The 26,654-nt window shown below is 40.5% G+C and overlaps 2 protein-coding genes across 2 annotated transcripts in view; one reads left to right on the top strand and one right to left on the bottom strand.

Annotated features, from left to right (window-relative positions):
- FAM184B (family with sequence similarity 184 member B) overlaps positions 1-9,397 on the bottom strand; it is a 111,978-nt gene extending 102,581 nt beyond the window's left edge. Inside the window, exon 1 of the mRNA XM_059067507.2 lies at positions 8,847-9,397. Within this exon, the coding sequence (XP_058923490.1) occupies positions 8,847-8,993 (147 nt within the window). The 5' untranslated portion in view covers positions 8,994-9,397. The remainder of the gene's footprint in view (positions 1-8,846) is intronic.
- NCAPG (non-SMC condensin I complex subunit G) overlaps positions 1-26,654 on the top strand; it is a 184,699-nt gene that overhangs the window by 104,597 nt on the left and 53,448 nt on the right. The window lies entirely within an intron of this gene.

Genomic DNA, 26,654 nt, shown 5'->3' with positions numbered 1-26,654 from the left:
GCTCCACTTACATTCCTTAAGTTAGTGAACCCTCACAGCAAATCACCAAGGGAGAAAGGACTATTTTTCTCATTTACAGATAAAGCAGGTTGGCCCCTTTGGATTGGAAAGCCAGAAAAGTCTCTCTGAAGAGATAGCATTTTAGCTGATACGAGCCATGCAGGGATCAGGAGTAAGGGCGTTCCAAGAGCAACCCCCAAATTGTAGGCTCTCCAGGTGACCTCATTTTTATTCACATTTAATTTTCTTTTATATTCATTAGTATAAATAAGAGTAAGAAGCACCCCTCTAGAGATAAATCAAGTTTAAATTCATTTAAAAGATAACCTGGGGCTTCCCTGGTGGCACAGTGGTTGAGAGTCCACCTGCCAATGCAGGGGACACCGGTTCGTGCCCCGGTCCGGGAAGATCCCACATGCGGCGGAGCGGCTGGGCCTGTGAGCCATGGCCGCTGAGCCTGCGCGTTCGGAGCCTGTGCTTCGTAACGGGAGAGGCCACAACAGTGAGAGGCCCACGTACTGCAAAAAAAAAAAAAAGATAACCTGGAGTAGAAATTATAATTCTTCTGATTTTATACTCAGGGTCTATTCTCCATAACAGCATTCCCCCTATCCCATCCCTAAACAATCCACTATCTCCCCTCAACATCCAATATGACTGTCCCCGCTAATGTGTCTCCATAGACCTCAGTCAGTTTCTGGAACGTGGGGAGACAGAGTTTGCTTGGTCTGGTCGTGCTACTGTGCTGGGAGTGGTGACTCTGACCTCCAGAACCTCCCATGGAAGGAAGGAAGGAAGGATCTACAAATAAGTACTACACTGCTACTCAAAGGTCCCCTGCTCTCAGGTGAGGATGACCTCCCAGTGACAGAATTCGTTTTTACTATAACACTTTACCAAATTCCTCAAAACGGAATTCATCCTAAGATCTGTGTGGTAGGTCTTTAGGAAAGCCCAATAAACAAAACCCTTCTTCTCCAACGAACTAATTGAAATACAAGACCAAGGCGTGAGGCTGTTTTGAGAACAAAATAACACATTACCGATATAATATTAAAGAATGTAGGGGTTTTCCTGGTGGTGCAGTGGTTGAGAGTCCGTCTGCTGATGCGAGGGGCGCGGGTTCGTGCCCTGGTCCGGGAGGATCTCACGTGCCACGGAGCGGCTGGGCCCGTGAGCCATGGCCGCTGAGCCTGCGCGTTCGGAGCCTGTGCTCCGCAACGGGAGAGGCCACAACAGTGAGAGGCCCGTGTACCGCAAAAAAAAAAAAAGAAGAATGTGACATACCCACGGGCAGGCTGCATTCCTGATATTTACCCGCCTAGTCTCAATACTGGGCCACGGCATTTCTTCCTCCCAGAACCGCACCTACCCCTGTAAAATCGACCGCACGGCTGACAGAGCAGAATGTGTGCTTCTATGGGCAGATCACTCCATGAGAAACAAGGGAGAAAGAGGAAAGAGCTCTGCAGACCCAGCTCCGGCCCTCAGCCTCACTGATTAGATCTACATTTCCCCTCGCCTGGGAAAGAGCACTAAAGATGATTGAGAAAGGTTACGGAAACACAAGGATGACCAGGGAAGAAGCATCACCCTCACACACACACCTAACACTGGGTTCTGGATGCCCTGGTTCTGTCACTACATCCTAATGTGACGTCAGGCAAGAATACTGGCCCTTTCCTGGGTCTCAGATATTAATTCTCTCAATTAGAGATGGTGCTCGTCTCCTTGCCATGCAGAACTGCTGTGCACACAGAGGATGAGTAAGTATGTCAAAGGCTTTGCAAAGAACACAAATACTAGGGAATCATAAGGCATTACTAATGTGCAGACGTTGCAGGCACTTGATTCCACCGTAGCCCTTATAGGGTCTTCCGAGATCCTGGCAGACATCATTTAGGAAGGGTGACGGAGAGGGTCTGTCGGGGTTATCTTACTTCTTATACTTTCAGCTTGGCAGCTTCTGGCACTAAGAGGACTGCTCATTGCCTCCTGGGTACTCTTCCTCTAACTGCTCCAGATGAGAGGTTGTCCCATGGGTATATGGAGTCATTCTTGTGGGCTGGGCTCCCAAGAGTCAGCCTTCAGTTCCAGGGAGGCTTTATGGAGAGGGAACATGTGCTTTCCCACTCGTTTTCGTGTTCTAATATAAAAGGGTCTTCTCTAAACTTGTATTTGGGGAGCAAGACACTCCATCCCACCTTGCAAATGGGAATTGGGGAATCTCTGGGTATGAGGGATGCTAACGCTGCTGGGTATGAGGATGTGCAGAGACCTGCAAAAGGAAAAATCAGCTGGAGATTTCTGGGCAGGTGCAAAAGCAGGGACTGGCTGAATGGGCCCAGGGACAGGGCTGGGCAAACATGCCTGATGCTTTCAAGACCAAAGCATCCCACAGACTTTAAGGGGACATGGATTTGAAACCTCCTGTTCTCCCAATTAACTCCTCTGTACCCACTCTACTGTTTAAACCTTTAGTTGTTCTAAACTGGTGGTTCTCAACACTGTGTGAACATTAGAGGTCTCAAGGGGCTTTAGAAAATAGCAGTGCCTGTCACCTCTCTCTCCTCTCCTTCTGAGATGGAGCCCGGGGCCTTGTATTCCTTTTATTTGTTTTTAACTTTTATTTAGAAATAATTTCAAACTTAGGAATAAACTGCCAGAAAAAGAATAGTACAAAGAACATCACATACCATTTACTTAGATTCACCTATTCTTAACATTCTGTCCCATTTGTTTTATCATTTGATCTTTCTATTTTTATTTTCTCTATTTTCTTTATAAAATAAAATTCTTTGAGAGTAAGACATCACACTCACCTCCTTAAAGATAAGACATAGTTCAAGGTGCATTTTCTTAGATATTTTTTAGATATTCTTGCGTAGCCATGGTATACTTGTCAACGCCAGGAACTTTAACATTGATACAAATACTTTAATTTTCTCTATCATCATATTCAATTTGTCAACTGACCCAAACCATCTCCTTGTAGCATTTTTACCTCCAGGATACAATCCAGTCTAGGATCAGGCATTGCATTTAGTTACCGTCTCACTGGTGTGTTTTTAAAAGCTCTCCAGGTGAATTTAATGTGCATCCTGGACTTTGGACCACCGTGTAAATGAATATTTATTTGCTACACTAACACATAATGAGGGCGTCCCTGGTGGGGCAGTGGTTGAGAATCTGCCTGCCAATGCAGGGGACACGGGCTTGAGCCCTGGTCTGGGAAGAACTCACATGGCGCAGAGCAACTAAACCTGTGCGCCACAGCTACTGAGCCTGCGCTCTAGGGCCCACGAGCCACAACTACTGAAGCCTGTGCACCTAGAGTCCGAGCTCCACAACAAGAGAAGCCACCGCACGACAACGAAGAGTAGTCCCCACTCACGGCAACTAGAGAAAGCCCGCGCACAGCAACGAAGACCCGACGCAGCCAAAAATAATTTTTTTTAAAACCCCAAAACCCCGACATAATGAGTGTTTACCAGGTGCAAAGGATTGTGAATAAATTAAGGAGCTTATCTTAAGGGACATACTATATACAAATCAACTATAATATCAGATGGATAAGCATGATGAAAGAAATATTAACCAAATCCGTAGGTGGAAACTTTAACTTTAACCAGCTTACTGAGGGTCTACTATGTGCCAGACATTGTACAAACTTCTGGAAAAGCAGATTAATAAGAAAGAAATAACCAATATACAATTAGTGATTAATGAATACATGATTAATTACAAAAGTGAGATTTTTTTCAAAGATTTTTCTTGGGGGAAGTGAGACTCAAAAGATAAGTAGGATTCAACTTATAGAGATGAAGTCATTTCAGGAGAGGAAATATCAGAGGGAAGTGAGTGCACAGAGGAGGAAAGGGAGAAGTACACTTCACTGTATTTGAAAACTGGTGCCTGGGGTAGTACTTGATCCTCCTGGAAAAGTAGGCTGGAAAATGTAAGATGCACAGTCACTTCGGAAAGTCACTTGGCAGTTTCTTAGGAAGTCAAACATAAATTTACTATACAACCCACAATCCCATTCCTATGTATTTACCCAAGAGTAACAAAAATGTGTGCGCAGGAATGTAATGTTTGTAGCAGCGTGATTCATAATAGCCCCAGAGTGGAAACAATTTAAATGCCTATTAACTGGCGAATATGATAATCAGAAAATGGTGTATCCATACAATGGGATACTACTGAGTAATAAAAGGGAATGAATGAATGACATATGCTATAACAATTGATGAACCTCAAAAACATGATGCTGAGATTTAGTAACTAAGTGAAAAAAGCCAGATGGAAATACATGTTGTATCGTTTCACTGATATGAAATATCTGGAAAGGATAAATTTATGAAGACAGAAAGTAGATCAGTGGTTGCGTGGCATTGGGGTAGGAACAGGGACTGACTACAAATGGATACAAAGGATGGTGATAGCAATGTCCTAAACCTGGATTATGGTTATGATGCAACAACTCTGTAAATTTACTAAAAGATGGTGAATTGTATGTTTAGATGAATTTTATGGTATGTAAATTATACTTCAATAAAACTATAAAATTAAGAAGTTATCAAAGTCAGACAGAAAGGAAGCAAGAACAGAAATCTTAGAAATGAAAAATGTAACTCTAAAACTTAATAGATGGGGTTTCCCTGGTGGTGCAGTGGTTAAGAATCTGCCTGCCGGGCTTCCCTGGTGGCGCAGTGTTTGGAAATCTGCCTGCTAATGCAGGGGACACGGGTTTGAGCCCTGGTCTGGGAAGATCCCACATGCCACAGAGCAACTAAGCCTGTGAGCCACAACTACTGAGCCTGCGCGTCTGGAGCCTGTGCTCCGCAACAAGAGAGGCCACGATGGTGAGAGGCCCGCGCACCACGATGAAGAGTGGCCCCGGCTCTCCGCAACTGGAGAAAGGCCTCGCACAGCAACTTAGACCCAACACAGCCAAAAATAAATAAATAAATTTATTAAAAAAAAAAAAAAATCTGCCTGCCAATGTAGGGGACAAAGGTTCGATTCCTGGTCCAGGAAGATCCCACATGCCACAGAGCAACTAAGCCCGTGCGCCACAACTACTGAGCCTGCTCTCTAGAGCCCACGAGCCACAACTACTGAGCCTGTGTGCCACAACTACGGAAGCCCATTCGCCTAGAGCCCATGCTCTGCAACAAGAGAAGCCACCACAATGAGAAGCCTGCACACCGCAACAGAGAGTAGCCCCAGTTCTCCAGAACTAGAGAAAGCCTGCGTGCAGCAACGAAGACCCAATGCAGACAAAAATAAATACATAAATAAATTTTAAAAATAAATAAAACTTAATAGATGGGAAAAACTCTGGATTTGACATATTATTTACAGGATTGGGAAATAGGAAGACAGGATTAAGGAATTCACCAGGACACAATAGAGACAAAAAGATTTTTAATAACATTTTAGGATATGGATGGAGAGGCTTCCTTAACTCAGCTAATGGCAGTTGCAGAAAACTGAATGGAAGCAATGACAGAGAAACAATATCTGAACACAAAATCATTGATAATTTTCCAGAATTAAAGAGAGCACCTGAGTCTTCAATAGAAAGTACATTCACTACCAACTAGAGAGTTCTAATGAAACTGCTAAACGTCAAAATACACATACACAAATGCTACCAATAGAAAAGGCAGATTATCCACAAAGGAATGAAAATTTGATTGGCAGTAGGATTTTTACCAGCAGTAATTAGTATCAGAAGACAATAGAACACAATCAACACTGTGCTCTGGGAAAATAGCTGTTCACTAGAATTTTTAAAAATTTATTTATTTTTGGGTGTGTTGGGTCTTCATTGCTGTGCATGGGCTTTCTCTAGTTGCAGCAAGCGGGGGCTACTCTTCATTGGGGTGCATGTGTTTCTCATTGCGGTGGCTTCTCTTGCAGAACACGGGCTCTAGGTGTGCGGGCTTCAGTAGTTGTGGCATGCGCAGTCTCTAGAGCACAGGCTCAGTAGTTGAGGTGCACGGGGTCAGTTGCTCCACAGCATGTGGGGGGATCTTCCCGGACCAGGGATCGACCCCATGTCCCCTGCATTGGCAAGCGGATTCTTAACCACTGCACCACCAGGGAAGTCCCATCACTAGAATTTTATACCCCAAAAAACAACCATCCAACAGTGAGGGCAAAATACAGACATTTTCAAATATACAAAGAATTTCTTACCCCACCAAGACCCTTACGGAAAGAACTATTAAATGATGAACTTCAGCTAGAAGAAAAGTGAACCGAAAGAGAAGGCTATGGATTTAAGAAAAAAATAGGGAGTAGAAGAATTGGTAAAATGTCAGTAAATTTAATGAACTCAAGTATAAAAACGATTGTAAATTTTAAAAGGTAAAAATCTCTAGACAACAATGACAAGTTGGGAAAGGGGAGGGCTGTTAAATGGGTAAAGTATGCAAAGCTCTTTTGTAGGGAGAAAGAATTATGTGATAACTTTGTTAGAAAAACTATAGTTAAATATGTATGTGGAAAAATAAAAGACAAGGCTGAGAAGAATAGGAATAATGCCAGAAGCCCTCAAACCAGCAGTGGAAAATGAGGGAATATAGATCATTTAACTAACCCAGGATGGTAAATGAAAAATACAAAATATGATGGAAGAATAAGCCCCAGAATGTTAGTTATCACAGTAAACGCACATGGATTAAATTCACCTATCAGAGCTTCCCTGGTGGTGCAGTGGTTGAGAGTCCGCCTGCCGATGCAGGGGACGCGGGTTCGTGCCCCGGTCCGGGAGGATCCCACATGCCACGGAGCGGCTGGGCCCGTGAGCCATGGCTGCTGAGCCTGCGCGTCCGGAGCCTGTGCTCCACAATGGGAGAGGCCACAACAGTGAGAGGCTAGTATACCGCAAAAAAAAAAAAAAATTCACCTATCAGAGATACAACTAAAATAAAACTTATAGAGATTAAATATAAAGAGATGGAAAATATCACACACAAAAGGTAGCCAAATGAAAGGTGGCATATCAATATCAATATTAAAAATGTCTAATTTAAACAATTAGCATGAAAAATGGTAAAGAGAGGTCCTACATAATAAGAATCAACTGTGATTTCTAATGCAGAATATACTTTGAGAAACACTGCCTACTATGCACTAGGCATCATGTCTGCTTTCTTCACTGCTGTATCCTTCAGTGCTTGGCACATAATAATTGTGCCAAAATATCAATATTAATGGGCGGAATGACTACCATTACCACATTATATTGAAATGATCTGTTTATGCATTTGTCTCATCACAAGGGCAGGGTTCCTATCTTACTCAGTTTTATGCCATCGATATTGAGCACAGAGCCTGGCACACAGTAGGCACTCCATAAATTCAAACTGAGTTCAGGGTTCATCTCTTCCATAATGTCTCTCCTAAATGTTCTTACCCATAATGACTTATCCTTTGTTTCTACTTCTATAGCACTCACAACTTGAAACATCCAATTTAGCAACTGATTATAGAGCAGTGTCTTTTAGGTTTCTCTCCAACCTTGTTTCTCCAAAAATATTTTAGGTTCTTTGAAGATGAAGATGCCTTATACTGTGCCCAGCGCCTCAAATCAATACCTTTTTGGGTCGATGTCACTATTTGGATGACTCCAGATTAGATCAGTGGTGCCAAGCAGCACATGCCAAGGCCTCCAAGGAGTATCTCCATTCCCCCCTTTCCATCCTTGACTAAAGAGATCACTGTTTGGATACAGGCTCATTTGCAAAAAAATGTGGAGAAGTTAATGGGAGGGATAGGAGAAGGCAGCTAGTGTCCAATTCCAGGTCTCTGTGCTCTCTTCCTTCTGGCAAAATAAGGAGGAAAATGCCTGTGATCCCACAAAAAAGTGGGTGTGGGAAGTGAGAGGAAGATAGCTGGGGAAGAGAGTATGTCCCATACACAGAACTTGGACCGGACGTTCCACTATCAGGCATGTTATCAGGAGTAATTATTATAAGATCGAAAGAAAACCGCAAGGCAACTAGCTAAATTCAGGCACTCAGGACCTTGTATAAAAGACAGAGAGGGATGTTGTTTTCCTTTTACACAACAGGCACAGGAGGGGAACCTACCACAAGGAGCTCCTAATTGGGAAGCTGCAGGGGGCTAACAAAGGACAGGGTGTCCATCTTCTTGCTGGTCTTCATAAGGAAGACACCACTGTTCCTGGAGGTTCAGTCAGGGCTCTGGAATGAGGTAGGGAGATGGGGGAGGGGCTGACCTCCCGAGGTCTTTGTAATCCAGTAATTAAATGGTGAATCGTTCACTTCCGCATTTATGCTCTGTACCCAGTTTGATAGTAAGTACCCTGGGCTGCCTTCCAGGTTTACTACGGTGACACGCAAGCTGCTGGCACTCAACAAATGAATCAAATGTTTAAATAGCCCACATGACCTCCTCCCCTCCTGTAAAGTACGGCGATGAATGAAATCACAACATTCCAGGCACTATCACTTGAGCAGAGCCCGCAAGGAAACACACACACACACACACACACACACACACACACACACACACACACACACACAGCACTGATTCAACTCGATTCACATTCCCACCCTGGGAGCACAGAACACCTGCTCAGCGCGGAGGCTGTAGGAGTTTCCTTGGCAAGGATCCTTTCTCTCAGCTGCTTTAGGATGGTGCCTCCAGAAGGTCACCAAGATTTAGGACCGCTTCCCTTCCGCGTTGGCCTCCAAGGCAAAGTTTCAGCTCGGATTCGGCCTGGGCCTCCCTGGGGCGCGTCCACACTCCCTCCCCGGCCCGGGGCGCCCCGGACGCGCAGCTGGTCGGCCTGCAGCGCCTCACGTTACCTTGGTGAGCTGGGCGATCTTCTTGCACATTTTCACGTGCATCTCGGGATCACAGTCCATTCTCCAGCCGGCGCCACCTCCGGCATCGACTTTGCAGCCCGGGCAAGTCCCGGGCGCGTGAATTTTTCTGTTGAGGGCAGAAGCCATCGCTGAAACGCGTCCGGCACTCAAAGCCTCTCTATGGCTCGGCTTCTCGATGCCCACGGTGTGCAGGTGCTTGCGCGCGCGGGCGTGTGAGTGTGTGGGCTTTCTCGGGGGAGGTGGCACTGCAGTCCCGCCGCCCGCGCCACCGCGTGGCACCCGCGCGCCCACCCTTCCTCCTCCCGCCCTCGCTCGCTTGCTGGCTCGGCGGGCACCCGCACCCTGCGGCGAAGCGCCGAGGACCCGCACGTGCCGCTCGTGACCCGCGCGCAGCTCCCGGGCCCGTGCGGGTTTCGCCTGCAATTAGCTTCAGCGACGAGGAGCCAGTGGCCTTGGAGAGGTTTGCGCCGGTCAGGCGCGGCGCTCTGGGACATGTGGGTGGCGCCGGGCTCCGGACTCAGCGGCGACGGACCCCGCCCGTGGTGGGCATCCCAGGCCAAGGAGGAAGAAGAGCCGGCCTCAGAGCCTCGGGCAGCTGAGGCGTTTGGTGTGGAGAAGGGACCCTGGAGACGTGCTGCTGGCGAATGGATGGCGAGAGACCGGGCACCTTGACGGGTGCACTCAGCCAGCGACTCCGGAGCCTCGGAGTTGGGCGCTGAGGGCTGAGAGGGGGAGCGGGGTGCCGAGAGAGGGGCGGGGAGGGGAAAGCGAGTCGCGGGGACGCAAGGAGGTGCGGGGACCCGGGCATACGTTTTGGGCCCCTGCCTGGGCTGAGGGTGGGAGCCCCCGTTCCCCCATTTTAAGAAGGACCCGGGACGTTACGGGAGAATTGCCGGAGATTACCAAAGGGAAGAAACCAAAAGGGCTGCCGAGGAGCTGGTGACCGAAATCTGGGACGAGAAATCGCAGAGTACGTAGTGAGGGAACGTGTAGTGTAAGAAAGCAGAGAAAAAAGTCAAAGACGGGGGTAGAAAGGATGGTGGCAGGTGCGAGAAAGGAGGAAGCAAAGAGGAATGGAGGAGTAGGTGAGTAACAAATGGAGCTGAAAGTCTGAGCAAACCGATCCCAGGGAAAGTGAAGCGACTCATCCACACACCTGGCCACCGGCCACCCGGAGCCAGAATCCTGTCAAGTCTTTGGATTACGAGCTTGTGTGTTTTTCGTTTGTTTGGTGAGTGGAGGGGTTAGCGGGCCAAATTTCTTCGTGACTTGCTTTTTCTGGTTTCAAACAGTGGGCTTTGGGGAAAGTGACAACATTCTGATCAGAATTTCCTAAAGGGTGAATAATAGCATCAAAATAATAAGCAATTTGCATGGTTAATATATTTCATTTTACAAACTGCTTTATATCAGAAGTTTTAATAATCTTGGAAAAAAAACAAGCAAACCTCAAGGGGTCTCAGAAACCATGATCCCATCCCTCCACACTGCAGGTAACAATACCCATTTTTATAGATGAGGAAATACAGAAAACTTGTACCAAGTAAGACAATTACAAGTAGCAGAGTTGTGTCTGAAACCGAGATATTCCTATTCTAAATTCCTTACTTTCACCCCAATACATTATACTACATAGGCATAGCCAACCTGGGTTTTGGTTCCTAGTTTAACCTCTTAGGTTCTCTCTCCAGGACAACTACCCCCTCCCCCAATTCAATTAGAAACAGAATGCCTGAATCAGAATCACTGCCAGGATGGTGATTTAGACTCTTGGTCCTATCTTAGATTCCATGAGTCAAAATCTCTGGAGGTGAGGATCCAGAATTTACATTTTAAATGAGCGTCCTACTTAATTCCAAATTTAGAGTATTTTCTGCAGGGTCTTAATATATAATACATCTTACAGGAATTCAACCACTTTGTAAACTAGAAGAAAATTAGCCTTTTTGATTCAGAACTTTATCAAAAGTTGTTCACCTCTGGGGAAAATCACATCATCAGTGGCTTTGTGGCTCATATTTGGTTGCTGATACAACACACTTGTAACTGCCACATTCATGGTGAGTCTGCCAATATGTGCAAGCATCTGAGTACTACATTATGTCATAAAGTTAATCAAGCCAGAGAGCATTTCCATACTGAAATGATTTAATTATAATTGCTTTCCATTTATGTCTCCTTTCTATTTCTGTCAAGAAATTATACTGATTTTTAAAATGTGTTTACTAATTTAAAAAATTATCTATGAATTTCAAGATAATAACATGAACATTATAGAAAAGGTGATATTGGGTGTGAACAGAATTGAGAACCACTGCTCTTGATGATCTTATACACACTAAAGTTTAGAAATACTGCTTTCTAACTCCAAGTTTCAGTTATTTAATTATGATCTTATTAAGTCTGGGGGCCAAAACATTTTCCAGTTGGATATATTATACTTGCAACTTTATAGTGGCAGACAGTGGGGAAAGCAGATTCCCTTACCAGGCTTTGTTGGACTGCAGTTACTGTAATCAAGGTACCACAAGCTGGCCTGTCTTGGAAAGAGTCCTTTGCAGTTTGCTGGGGTTTTCTAGCACCATGACTAGGAGGTCTTTTCACACTATCAGGAATGAAATAGAGGGCAGAAGAGGACTATGTGCTTTGTCTAATACAGGGCATTTATTAGCCCACTAATGTGGTCTTGGAATTATGCCATGCTTTTTGCACATGTTCTCACCCCCACTAAGGCACTTATTATTCTCATTCTACAGACTAGAAAATTGAAGCTAAGGGAGGCTAAGTACCCAATTTTACACAGCTAGTAAATGGATCTGAGTCTATCCAACTTCAACGGCTGCTCTTCCCAGAGCACAGGGAATCCGAAACTTTAAAACTACAATCGATTTGTTTTTTCCTTTAGATTATAAACATATAAGCTTCTTTTAGTTACCTCTCTCCTCAGTCTCACCTGTAATAATACAAAAAATGGGTATAAGAAGAAAGCAAAAATCACCCCAAATCCCACACTCATAGAAAATTGCTGTTAATATTTTGAAGATTCTTCTAGACCTCTCTCTGAAAACACCTAGAAAATGTTAAGTACATATATGTATTTTAAAATAAATGAGATACTGTAATAATGTTTTTGAACCCTATTCACTCAATCTTATTTTCCTTTTGCCAATAACAATCTACATTCCCATTTTATACAGCCAGTATTACATTATATACAATATATTTACCCCACCCATTATTGAACAATTCTTTTGTTTTTTTATATTTTAAGAAAAATGTTTCATATATGTTTATAATGTTTGCTGTATTATGAGAATATTCAATTCTGTTCTAAAGGACAGGAAAACCAAAAAAGGATACATGAAACTTATGTTGGAGAGAATTCTTAAAATGTGTTAAGTACACAGTGTACCGTAAGACAGGATAAAGATAGAATGGAATATATGTAAAAAGGAGGGAACGAACAAGAGTGTTACTAATAGGTGGAAAAAGATGGAAAGACCAAAGATGTAAGGTAAAGATGATGCCACCTTCAGGCTGACACTTGTATCATCCCTAAAATGCCATTTGTTGTTGACACTCATTCTGGCCCCGTGAATGGTCTGCCCCAGAAACACAGATATAAAACATGGCTCTCGGCAGGCCGTTAACCAGGCATACTGCCTTTGCACATTTCTAACAGAGCAAGCACGTATTGACTCTAGGCATCCTCCACCTGCTGAGCCCCTTTCAATTTCAACTGTGGTTCTCAAAACTGCACGTTCAGAAGTTAAGGCTGCTGCAGCAGACAGGACAACCACACTGCATACCCCAGGATTCAGGTAATGTGGTCCTCCCACCTCCCTGGCACCCTATCCTAAATGTCTTAACCTTCACTATACTTTCCAATTGACTTCTGTTTAAAAGGGATTCAATAAACCATGGGATTTGAGCATCTTAATTTGGGCTGTAAGGATTTGCTGTCCATGACATCTGGGATAGTCTGCCTGGTAGTGTATTTGGAGATTACCATTGCATCAGGAAAACTTCCTACACGACATTATACACGGATCTTTGCGCAGATGTGCAAGTATTTCCATAGGAGTAAATCCTAGAATAAACTGGTTTCAAAGAATGCAAATTTTAAATCTTTATATATTCTATACTGTTCTGGAATAGTTATTCCAAATTATACTCATTAATAGTGCTCAAAAATGTGTTTTTTCCCATGCTAGTGATCTTGAAATATCTTCCAATTTAAAAGGGGAAGAGTGTCTCCCCTACACCATTTGTTTGATTACTAGCAGGGCTGTTAAAACACCTTTCCACAAATTGATCAGTCATTGGAATTAAACTTTTTGTGCACTCTTTTTGTCTGGCTGTCTTCTATATGTTGAAGTAACTTTCTAGACCCAAGATGGGGCTGCTACTGTGTAGGGTGCCATGTCAGCAAACCAACACCTAGATAACTTTTGTGTTCCTGTAATGCTCTGTGTGACCAGAAACACAGTATATCCAGTCAGCCAATCCCCAAACACCAAGCCAGCTCTGGGCTCTCTACTTAGTTTCTTCTTATTCGAAACAAGGTTGACTAGGTGACCCCAGCCAATCAGATATTTTCTATTTTTCTCTTCCTTGTTCTTTATTCTTTATCCTATAAAAGCTTCCTGCCTTCCACCCCATTTTATTCCACTTCATAAAGTGCTAAAGTTTGTAGCACCAAAATTGTCATCTTTAATCATTTTTTAACAGTTATTACAAGATCTTTGCAGGGGCTTTTAGTACTTTACTTATCATACATATTACAAACATTTCCCCCAGTTAGCAATTTACCTTTCTTATGCTCTATAAATATCTTGAATTTTTACGTAGGTAAATCTGTTTATCTTTTCTCATATTTTCTGGCTTTTGCATCATCCTTAGAAAGGCCTTCCCCATCCAAGAATAGTTTCTCCTAGCACTTTTATGGTTTCATTTTTCTTAAATGTTTAAATTTTTGATCTAGCTGGGATTTATGTTGATACATGGAATGAGGTTGGAATCCAAGCTTATGTTTTTCCAGATGGCTAAGCCGTTGTCCAACAGCTTGGTTAAATTCATCTTTATCACACTAATCATCTAAGTGCAGCCTTAGGTGATTTCTTCCGTAGTAATTTACTAAGGTAATCTTTTATCCTTTGCTTAGAAATCTTTCCTAATGAGTTAAGCAGCTCCGGTAACTCTATTGCTACTATTACTGCTTATCTAAAAACAAGATCATATTCTTGAGTATTTCACTTAACTCCTTTACCTGCAAGGCTATTTTCCTTACCATGCCTTATTTCTACTGATCTTTCAGACTAGTTTGCATGTCCCTAAAATATGCTCTCATGGCTTTGCGTTTTTGTGTAGCACCTATGTCATATTTTATTTTTAAAAGCTAAAGGTTTTTTGGCTTCTGCAGAATTCTGAAAATTGCCAGGTTTCCCCCCTCCTTTTCCATAAAGCATATTTATATATCGTTATTAGGAGTAGTTTCTGAAGAGTACTTCATGTTTTTAATTGCCTTGTTTGCCTTCAACTTCCTTAATTTTCATGGTTTACATGGATGTGTGTAGAGGCTATATTTGTGTATATACCGTGTGTTGGGGTTTCGTCCATTGCATGTGTTGGTTCCATGGACGTATAATCCCCACAAGCTGTGGGAATGATTGGCCAAGGCCTTGTTTTTTTTTTTTTTTTTTTTTTTTTGCGGTATGTGGGCCTCTCACTGTCGTGGCCTCTCCCGTTGCGGAGCACAGGCTCCGGACGCGCAGGCCTAGCGGCCATAGCTCAAGGGCTTAGTTGCTCCGCGGCATGTGGGATCTTCCCGGACCAGGGCACGAACCCGTGTTTCCTGCATCGGCAGGCGGATTCTCAACCACTGCGCCACCAGGGAAGCCCAAGGCCTTGTTTTTTTGTTGTGTTTTTGTTCTTTCGAAGAGGAGAATGCTATTTAGAAAATAAACTGCATTACAAAGCTCTTACCGGCTCATATGAGAGAGCAGACTCCTGCCCTTGAACACACTGGTAAGTTGTATCATCATGTTTTAAAAGAGTTTTGAGCATTTCTTGCTTTAAAAGAACTTCACGAGGAACATGACACACAGAAGTTCTTTTGGCTTTCCTTTGATGTATGGTGCATATAGCATTAAAGATTTCTTTCCCTCCTTCCTTTGGGCGCCCCCAGGCCTCTGGGATGGCCTGGCCTCTTCTCTCTCTGAGGGCTGTGAGCTGCTTTCAGTGTGACAAAATTATGATGTTGTTTGGAAGAATTTGCCAGGATAGACTGATTTCTTGGTCAAGGATGGCTCGTACACTTGGCAGCATTGTAAACTGATCTTGTTTGAAGCCTTTCATTAACACATTTACCATCAAGAACAACATGTTGGCCAAAGGGTAACCCCTGATTTGAAAAAGAAAATGCTGATCTGCCGACAAAAGGAAAAGTCTCTTTCCACTGCTCAAAGTAGGGTCATTTAAATCATCTTGCAATCATGTGTGAGTTTGTTTTATTCGTGTGAAATCTCTTGCTGTGCACTGTAAGTCATTTATCCACCAAGCTGAGTATCCTGTGGGGAAAGGTAAAAGTTAAAAACTGTGTGCTGTTAATAGCGTGAAATTTTCACGCTATTTTTCACAGTAAGAACCAAATGTTACCTTGCGCATATTTTAACAGCTGAAATTCTTTAAGGCTACTGATGAATGATCCCTTAAATCAGTCTTTTGATGGCTGCGTGCAGGAAGAAGTTTTCCTTTCATGCTGCCTTGTTTTGGGGGTGGGGAGGTTATCAGCACAACTATTCATTTTGACATTACAGGGCCTCTTGTGGGAGCCTCTCTACCACAGACATTAATAGCTGAGCAACAGCACACATACTGATCGTATCCACTCACCGATGAGGACTACATTGAATGTAGCTAGCTTATTTCCATCACTACAGTTTTTTGAGCTTGCTCTTATGTTTTAAGAGGTGCCAGGGGTACATTTTTGCACTGAAATCTAAAGATGTTTTAAAAAACACTCTTCACAAAAAAACCCACGCTTTTCACTTCTCCTCTGTCATTACATTATTTACTCATGTGTTTGTACGTTTTTGTACGTTAATTTATGAATGATGTTTTCAGTAAAAAATACATATTCAAGAACCAAAAAAAATAAAGTTTTTTTTTTGGGGGGTCAAATATTCCCCTTTTTTTCGAGGGAAGAATGCAAGAAATGAACAAACACACAGCTTAAGACTGGCACTATGCTTTTACTGTCATCCTAACACATTAAATAGTAGCAGGGTTTTATTAAAGGTAGCCTCATAACAGGCTTTCCATCTCATCTCCACAGGAGGAAAATAAAAACAAAAACCGCTTGTCACAGAATGGCAACATTTGCACTGAGATTACAGTATATCAACATAACACTATGGAACATGACATTTTGGAATAAAATGTTTGGTGGCAAAATTTTAGCCAGGTTATATTAAATATTGATATGATCACCATGAGTGCCACAAATTGTTTTGGAATCAGCCAGTGGGCAATGAGTCTAGTAATGCGAGCATTGGTAGTCATTTTTCTCATCTTCATACCTTAAAATCCTGTTAGTGGTAACAGAGATGTGAAGCACAGGGATAAAAGAAGAGTTGAGTACATGGGCTAAGAGCAGTTAATCGCACAAGTAGTCTTTCCAATACATGAAACATTTAACAGCCAGTTTGCAAAGTACATTTGACTTCACCTTAAACAGGCAGAAAGTGAATCTGGCCACTCAGTGCTGTTGCCTTTCTGGTCTTTTTCTAGAGTTCAAAGGTATCTAAACAAGAGAACTCTCCAACACTGGAAAAAGGAATGGAACTGATGCTTTTAAATTCTCTTTATTACATAGCAGTAGAGTGCTCTCTACTTAATGGAAATGAAAAAGTTTTTTAACTGAATTAAGTATTGGTAATAGAATGACCTATGGTTCAATTTTTCAACCTAGCCAAGTCATTTTTCAATTTCCCTTTCCAGAATTGACCACTGTTTTTGTTTGTTTTGTTTTGTTTTTGTTTTTTAAGGTCATCTATGGTGTCTCTGCAGTACAAATCCAAGTATCACCTAGAATATGTACATGGATTTAGAATTTCTCAAATTTTGGTAAACATAAAAATTATCATGAGCTTGATAAAAATGAATAATTCTGACTCCTTACATCAGAAATTTTGATTCAGGTCTGAGTAAGGCATTTTAAACAATTACTTCAGTGATGCTGTTGTAGATGGTACCAGACCCCAGTATGAGAATTGCTTTAATGTCCCAAACAAGCCTTAACAGTTCCCTCTATGTCGTCCTGCTTTATTATGTCCTCCTCATCCTTTCTTCTATTCACATCCTATCAGCCTTCATGTCTCAGCTGAGGTAGCACTCTGAGGGAGCCCTGACCTGACTACTCCAGTCAGAGATACTCTCCCTGAGCTCTCATGGCACGTAGTATACAGCAGATGTCTCTAAACTTTGATTCAGCAACCGATCAGCAGAAACTTTTTGAGCATGCATTCCAATAATGTACTTCTTAACCTATGATTGTACTGTTCTAATATTTTATATATACTTAAAATATACCCCAAAGAGAAAGTTAACAGATGAATTAAAGAAAATATGACAAATTATTGTTAATTTGACAAAAATTTTGGTATATATTATTAATATATATTGTGATATAGTATTTTAGATGAAGCAATTTAATTGAATATGCTTCAACATTTTAAAAAATCTTGATTTATCATTTTAGGATATTGTGATTCAGAGGTCTAATTCTAAGTTCAGTTTATGTCAACATTGATTTTAATAGCTGCTATAACTGAAGACATATGAAACTTCATAGATTCAAGGGATGGATATCATTAAAGGTACTCACTAAATTATGGTTATCAATTTTGCAATCCCATACACCAATTTTCATAAAGGATTTTGCTGAAATTTTGTTGAAATTCAGTAAAGTTGTATCTTCCCTGATACCAATCAATTCTCACAAGCTAATCATAAAATGTTGCATTTCTATATGTATTTTTAAATAGGTTATTATTCATATGGTACAATATTCAAGAGTGAAAAAATGAAATGACTTCATTCCACCTCTGTTTCTAGTCACTAGTTCCACTCCTGCAGAAGCAACAAATTCTATTCCTACATGAGCATAAAAAGCATGTATATATTTAATTTTCTGACACATTTTACACTTACTACCATACTGAATGAGGAAGGATGTGGTTTTCCTACACCATATCCCTTCCACATTCCTCAGTCTTATTTTATCAGAATTCCAATAGTAATCACTTAATATGATAATGTAAATAATGGTTCATGGGCCGAAGTGTGCTCAAAATTACTCCTACTTTCTAATATAATCCGTCTTTGTCTTTTTCTTTTTCTAGGGATAGATTTAAGTGTGTGCTGGTTTCAGTATTCAGCAAAAACCTGCTCTTAGGCTTTGGCCTTACCCTTTGGGAGGCTGAAGAGCTGACTACCTCTTTCACTATCATTTTTGGCAACTCTGAAATTGTACCAGATCAATGATAATGGTTCTTTTTTCCAGATGAACATCATACCTATTCAGATTAACAACATCTGTATTATTAACAAGGCAAGTATATTAGTTACAGTAATGTTAATTACTAAAATAAACAAACCCTACATTTCAGTAGCTTAACACAGTAGAGTTTATTTTTTTGCTCACATGAAAGCCAGAGTTACTTGTCTTTGGAGCCCCTTCCTATCTAAAGTGAATCAGCAGTTGGCTATTTCTATCTGTGCTCCAAGATCCTTCGGGACCACATAGTCATCTGCATTCAGCCAGTAAAAGGCAAAAAGAATATAGAGAAGGTATATCCAATTCTAAAATACCTTGGGGCCTGGACTTGACACACCAACTCTGTAGTCATTGGCAAAAACTTATTATAGGCGAGAACTAAGATATAAGGGGGTCTGGAAATATAATTCCTGGCTGGGTCGCAATTTCTCATAAGAACTCTACACTCTGAAAAGGGGAGCACACAATATGATGGACATAGAATTATCTATTACAAATAATTCAGACTTAGTGTTAATATCTGAATATATATTTTCTAGTACAGGTAAACATTTGGGATATAAATTGAAGTGAAAAATCACACTGAAATGTAAGCTCCATGAAGGCAAAAATTTTTGTCTTTTTTGTTGACTGCTAAAGTCCTAGGGCTTAGAATAGTACTTGGCACTCTGTAGGTGCTCAGTAAATATTTGCTGAATGACCAACTGAATGAATGTATTTTATGCTCTGAAATTCTAATAATCAGATCAAATATTAATGTGTATGTATTGCAAAAGTAAAGTGCTGCAAATAATTGATTTGAAAACTGTTAATTTTATGTACAGAAACAGATATTGAGAACATTCTGGTAGCTGAATAACAGAGAAACAGATGAACATGAATATTAGACTAGATGACGTCTAGAAGAATACCTTAAATGTATAAAATGTATAAAAACATTTAAATAACAGTACATGGCAGAATAATAGATTCAATTGTTTATAATTCCAATAGCTGTAGAATTGGTATGCTAAAATTCAAAATTTTAAACAAAGAACTAGTATTAGATTTTAGTTAATTTATACCATTTAGATAATTAATTTTCCAGAAAAAGTCCAATTTGGGAATTCTTCAGTCTTTTGAGGATAACTGAAAAATGGAATGTCAACTCTCCTACCTCAAATTTCATGAAAAGGACAAACTCCAAAGATATATAAACCACATCTATAATAAATGACCTTTAACCTGGATAAAATAAACATAAAGGTTACCAAAAAATAAAAAGAAGATAGTAATAGAGAAAAATTAGATACCTAAAGTATTGTTCTCAGTAATTAAATTTCAAAATGTCAGTTGTAATAAGAATATTTTAATAAAGACAATTCCTCTTCTACCTCATATCATATACAGAATTAACTTGAGATGGATCACAGACTTAAATGTGAAAGCTAAAACTATAAGACTTCAAAAAAAACACAACATAGAAGAATATCTTCATAACATTCAGGTTGGCAAAAATTTGTTAGAGCACTAACAATAATAGAAAAACAACCTGATAAACTGGATTTTATAAAAATTTAAAACTTCCACTCATAACATACCATTAAGAAAGTAAAAATAAAAGGCATAGACTGGTAGAAGATACTTGTAACACACATACCTATATCTGACAAACAACCTTGTATGCAAAATATGTAAAGGACACATCATTAAGAAAAAGATAGCATAATTTACAAGCGGGCAAAAAACTTGAAAAAGTACTTTCAAAAGAGGTATCTGAAAGGACAATAAGCATATGAAAAGGTACTCAATATTGCAAATCATGGAAACGTAAATTAAAGCCACGATGAGATACTACTATACAATACCAGAATTGGTAAAATTAGGGACTGACAATAACAAGTGTTTGTAAGGATGTGAAGCAACTGGAACTTTCATACATTGCTAGTGAGAATGTAAAATGATACAATCACTTTGGAAAGTGTTTGGCAGTTTACTCTATGACACAGCAGTCTGGCTCATACCCTAAAGGAATGAGTGCCTACACCCACAAAAAACACAGAAGAATGTTTAATTGCAGCTTTATTTGTAATAGCTGCAAATTGTAATAGCTGCTCATACCCTAAAGGAATGAGTGCCTACACCCACAAAAAACACAGAAGAATGTTTAATTGCAGCTTTATTTGTAATAGCTGCAAATTGTAAGGAACTCATATGCCATCTAACAGGTAAAGGAATAAATGAATTATGGCATATTCATACAATGGGATAGTCTACAGCAATTTAAAAAAATGAACCATGGATAGATGCAAACTCCTGGATGAATCGCAGATATTATGTTGATGAAAGAAGCCAAGTGTAAAACAATACATACTGGATGAGTTCATTCACATAAAGTTGAGAACAAGCAAAATTAATCGATTTTTAGAAGAGATGAGTGGTTATTTCTGGGGGAGGTATAAACAGGGAAGAGGGCACTAGGGAATCAGAAATTTTTTTTTTTTGCGGTACGCGGGCCTCTCACTGTTGTGGCCTCTCCCGTTGCGGAGCACAGGCTCCGGACGCGCAGGCTCAGCGGCCATGGCTCATGGGCGTAGCCGTTCCGCGGCATGTGGTATCTTCCTGGACCAGGGCACGAACCCGTGTCCCCTGCATTGGCAGGCGGACTTTCAACCACTGTGCCACCAGGGAAGCCCAATTATTGCACTTTATGTATTTTAGTGTAGGTATGATTATCCCTTACTTAAAAAAAGAAAGAAAAAAAAAAGGCACATGGACAAGTAAACCTGGCAAGGTTTACTCAATAGATTTGATGACGGAGAAGAAAACACATCACCACACATAGTTATTTGCAGTTAGATCAAAATTTATTAAGTTATATAATAGTAATATAAACAAAGTATAGGAAAAAAAACCTCAATCATAATACATAGAAAAAAATCTAAAGCATTATATGGGAATAACTATATCCTGATAGCAAAAACAGTACAGAAGATGAAAAATTATATGAAATTTCAGAATATTATTTGTAAAGAAGTAAATAACTCCTTATGCTTTTGAGTCTACAGAGGCTAAAATTTAAACAAAAAGCTGGTTGAAATGATTGCTATGTATTATGCATAATTTCTTTAAAAAAATTTGAGATTTGCTTAAGCAAGGGGCATAGTTCCTTTTACAATACAAGTCACTGAACACGAGTTTTTCTGAAAACGTCTTCCGCAGTGCACATCTTATTGAAGGTGAGCACCTATTGCAATTGTTGTGTATGATGCCTGAAGGAGCAATCTAATCGCTGACAATACTACAGTTTTCCTATATTTTAAATGTCAAACTTCTAAAATCTGACTACTGAAATTGTAATAGAATGATTACATTTTAAGAAATAAAATTTCAGATATATTTTTGTGACACAGAGACACTCATCCAAAAATTTGTATTTGGTGTACTTCGAATTGCTTCATTTTATCATTATTCTAGTTACCCTTGTACTTATCTTTTAATTTTTTTCCCTTGTCCCAACATCTGTTGCATTTTTTACACGTTCCATGTACTCACACACTTTGTTCCAAGTTTCCTAGAGACCAGCTTCCTGAAATCCCCACCCTACTTACTTGACACAGCAGTCATCGTGGGACTTTCTTTCATGGCATTCCTTTGTGAGATTGTATATTTTCAGGATCTCATGTCTTCTTACTTAGATTACTCCTTTGTTTTGGTGAAACACATCATCCAGTAGCCTCCTAAAAAAGGGTACATGGGAGGATAAAATTTTGAGGCTGTGCCAGCCTAACCTTTATTTTAGTCCCATACTTGATTGGACTATCTATAATTCTAGAGAGAATACTAAATTGGAAATCATTTTTCCTCTCAGATTTGAAGACCTTGCTTTCATAGTTTTCTACCATCTTCTAGTGTTGCTACCAAGGAGTCAAAATGCCATTCTGAAAACATCCTTTTATGTAACCCTTGTTTTCCCCCTGTGGAAATTTTTAGGATCTTCTTTAACCCTGGCATCCTGAAATATCATCATATGCCTTTGTGTGTGTGTGTGTGTGTGTGTGTGTGTGTGTGAATGCATTGTACCATGCATTCAGTGGATCCTTTTAATTTAGGAGCCACATGTCTTACATTTTTGGGAGTTGTTCTTTAATTTTTTATCCTCACCTCCTTTCTCTGTTCTCTCATGTGGAGATCTTATTAATCAGATGTTGCATCCCATTCTGATCTAATTTTCTTTTTTCTTTGCTATTTTTCACCTCTGTTTTTTTGTTCTAATTTCTGAAATTTCTTCAGCTTATCTCCCAACACATCTATTTCATATTTAATTTTGGCTCTCCTATTTTTCCAATATTCTTATTATTTTCTGATTGTTCATCTTTTATAGCACCCTGTTCTTAATTTTCATGGATGTAATATATTCTATGTTTCTGAAAATATCATAGCATCTTTGGGAGCTTTATGTTTTCTGCCTTATTTTCAGATTTCTTTTTTTAGGTACTTTTCATTGTTTTGGTCTTCATCTTTCATTGTTGAAGGTATCTTCAAATGTCTAGTGATCCTTGGCTATCAGCTTATCATGACTTCAAGGGACTGAAAGCCACGTATGAATGAGCAGGCCTGTGAACTCTGGGTTTCACTGTAACAAATAATCAAGTGGCAAACTGTTTTTTAAATTGTCCAGCTTTTTAGATGGGCTGGTCAGGGCTGGGGATAAGCCCAGCTACCAGATTCTGTAGTGAGGTGGTGAAAGGGCACTGAAGGATTATAATGTTCAGAATACTGACCTTCTCTCAATCATCCTGTTTTCAGAATAGCACCTCACTACCACCACCATTCTCCCCCAACAGGTTCCAGTTCTGATCCATTTGGTTCAATTTCTCCAGAGAATAAGCCTCTAGCTTTCTGCTAGAAAAAGGGAAAGCTGCCTGGCTACAAAGGGAGAACAAAAATAAACTTTCAAATACTTCCCTTGTTTTCAACTTTGCTCCTCAACCTCACCTTCCAGGGTACCTTGTGCCCCCAAATCCTTGACTCTTTGGGGGGTTCTGGAAGGAAAAGATAGGTGTTCCAAATTTGTGGGCCTTTTCTGCAATGAAGAGTGGCTGTGAGAACTGTGCTACCTATCAAGTTTAAAAAAAAAAAAAAGAAAGTAGTGCTACCGAATGTAAAATAGTGGGAAGCAGCCACATAGCACAGGGAGATCAGCTCGGTGCTTTGTGACCACCTAGAGGGGTGGGATAGGGAGGGTGGGAGGGAGGGAGAAGCAAGAGGGAAGAGATATGGGAACATATGTATATGTATAACTGATTCACTCTGTTATAAAGCAGAAACTGACACACCATTGTAAAGCAATTATACTCCAATAAAGATGTTAAACAAAAAAGAACAAAAACAAAACAAAAAAAGATGTTAAAAAAAAAAGTAGTGCACTTAATCTTTCCCTTCGTGGTAAAAGAGAATGAGAAAGTAACTGTTTAAAATACACACAAACGAAAAACAACAAACCCCCAAACTACCTATTACTGAGACATTATTTTGAAAATTTGTACCTCTGGAAATGTTTTAATGGCTATGTGATAATTTTAGCCAAAGACAATGTGTCTCCTATAAAAGCGCTCGTATCTGCAATTGACCTTCCTCTTTTATCTCTTAACAACAGTTTTAATCTTGGGTCAACTATGTGTTAGCCTCTCTCTTCCTGCATCAAGTATTCGCAGATAAAAAAACAACACATAATGGAAAGAACCAGAGTGTTCCCTGGGAACAACTACACGACTACAATCCAAATTTAACCAGTGTTACTCACACATTCATAAGGTTGCCAGATAAAATATGGGATGCCAGATAAATTTGAATTTCAGATAATTAATTTTTTTTCCTCGAATAAGTATGGCCCCTATTTCATTGTTTATCTGAAATTCAAATTTACTTGGGCAGCCTGTATTTTTATTTGCTAAGTGTGGCAATCCAACACATTTACTTAAACAGTATATCATAAGTAGAAAGTGACCAACGTAGAAAAACTGGGTTTAAAGAAGGAAACTGGGATCTGGACCAAAGCTATTCAAGCCACTGGGAAAGTCTACATCACTACCAGGCAGGTAGCCATGGGCAACCCCATATGCACCCACTTTGCAATGTACAATGCCTTGGCTGTGACCAAAATTAATACTTTCAATAGGAACTTGGATTCTCTAGGTGGTGTGGTCAGCCCCTTGTGTCACCAGAGCTCTGCTACTCTATCAAGCCATTTTGGTTGCTCAGGGTTCAGTCATAAAGACAATCTAGGGTTTTTTTTGATGGATGATGGCCATACTCTTGAGAGTTCCAATTATCTGTGCACCTCCCAAACAAAATTGCCCCAACCAGACCTAGATAATACACACACAGCAAGATATCAGTTGATGTATTGGAGTGTCAGGTCTCATAAGCTGACACCATGGATTGAAGGGTAGCATTAAGCATGGGTTTAGTAGTTAACCCAAATATAATAATTTCTACCCAATAAAATATTACTAGCCCCTTCATTTATAAGCTGCAATATTTTAAGACTGTTTCATCTGGTTTTTGTTGATATCTAGTTTGATACCATACCAGCTAAGTTTCTGAACTCAGTTATAATCTTGTTAGGCTGGCTGGGATCCTGTCTCCTAGGTGAATACTGGTTATGTCCTATGCTAGGGAATACAGCAGAACTTTCCCAATGATTTCAGGAATTTTCATATCATGTTTCAGGGTCATCTATTTCTTCCCAGATAAACTGCCCAAATTCCAGACTACTTACTGTTTTATGCTCCAACCCTAAGCTGTCACTAACATTTTTTTGAGCTTGAATTGTTTGTTGTTCACTGTACAGTTTTATATACATTATCATGTCTTAAGTGGGTTATTAATAGATTCAAACATTTAAATACTTTGTATTGAATTGGACAAGTCACTTAATTTTTCTCATCTTCAGATTCCTCACCTCTAGAAATTATCTGAAAGTATCTTTCATAGTGTCATTTCAACGGGTGCTATAAGATTAGAAAAGAAGAAAATAGATGAACATTAGTTATGACTTTCGTAAATATTGCCCAGCTGTGGAAGGTCTCTTCCAGGTTTATAATGAGCTGCTGTCAATGAGAAATAAGCAATGATCAACCACATGCAGCAGCTGCAGGGGATGAGGGGAGAGGTTCCTCACAAAGGTCTGTGCTCAATATGTAGGAAAAAAAAAAGGCAAAAGCCATAGTATTCAGGTTTTAGAAGAAGGTAGAGGACTGGCTTTCACCAATGCCCCGCTTCTGCCTCAGTTGGTTTTTTGTTTTGTTTTTTTTTGTTTGTTTTTGTGTGTGTGTGTGTGTGTGTGTGTGTGGTACGCGGGCCTCTCACCGCCGTGGCCCCTCCCGTCGCGGAGCACAGGCTCCGGACGCGCAGGCTCAGCGGCCATGGCTCACGGGCCCAGCCGCTCCGCGGCATGTGGGATCCTCCCGGACCGGGGCATGAACCTGCGTCCCCTGCATCGGCAGGCGGACCCTCAACCACTACGCCACCAGGGAAGCCCCTGCCTCAGTTTTGATGCTCGTTGCTTACAGGCTTGTTCTCTGATTCAACCCAAGCCCTGAAAGTGGTCCTTGAGATGGGGTAAGATATTATTTTTGCATTTAAACATAATATTAAGGGATTTTTTTTCTTTACCTGAGTGAAGATGTGAGTTGAAAGGAGTTTTAAAATTTTGCCACAGAAGTTTATTTTTGAATATTTTTTTTAGAAATTAACAAAATTCTCTTGGAATTAAATGGATTATATATATATATATATATATATATATATATATATATATATATATATATATATATATTTGCGGTACGCGGGCCTCTCACTGTTGTGGCCTCTCCCGTTGCGGAGCTCGGGCTCCGGACGTGTAGGCTCAGCGACCATGGATCACGGGCCCAGCCGCTCTACGGCATGTGGGATCTTCCCGGTCCAGGGCACGAACCCATGTCCCCTGCATCGGCAGGCGTACTCTAAACCACTGCGCCACCAGGGAAGCCCAAATGGATTACATTTTATGTCACGTGTGGGCTGGAATAAAAGTGATTAAGTTCAGGATTGACATTTTAAATGAAACATGTATATTCCTAGTCCATTTGATAATGGGTCTTCATTGGAGGCTACATTTTAAACTGACTCCACCGTTTAGAAGCAACTCCAGTACTGTCTGCCTGCTACATTGTTATTTTAAATCATTATTTTAAAATCAAATA

The sequence above is a fragment of the Kogia breviceps genome, chromosome 6 (genome assembly GCF_026419965.1).
Source record: "Kogia breviceps isolate mKogBre1 chromosome 6, mKogBre1 haplotype 1, whole genome shotgun sequence".
Classification (NCBI taxonomy): Eukaryota; Metazoa; Chordata; class Mammalia; order Artiodactyla; family Physeteridae; genus Kogia; species Kogia breviceps.
This window is presented reverse-complemented; position numbering and strand designations above follow the sequence as displayed.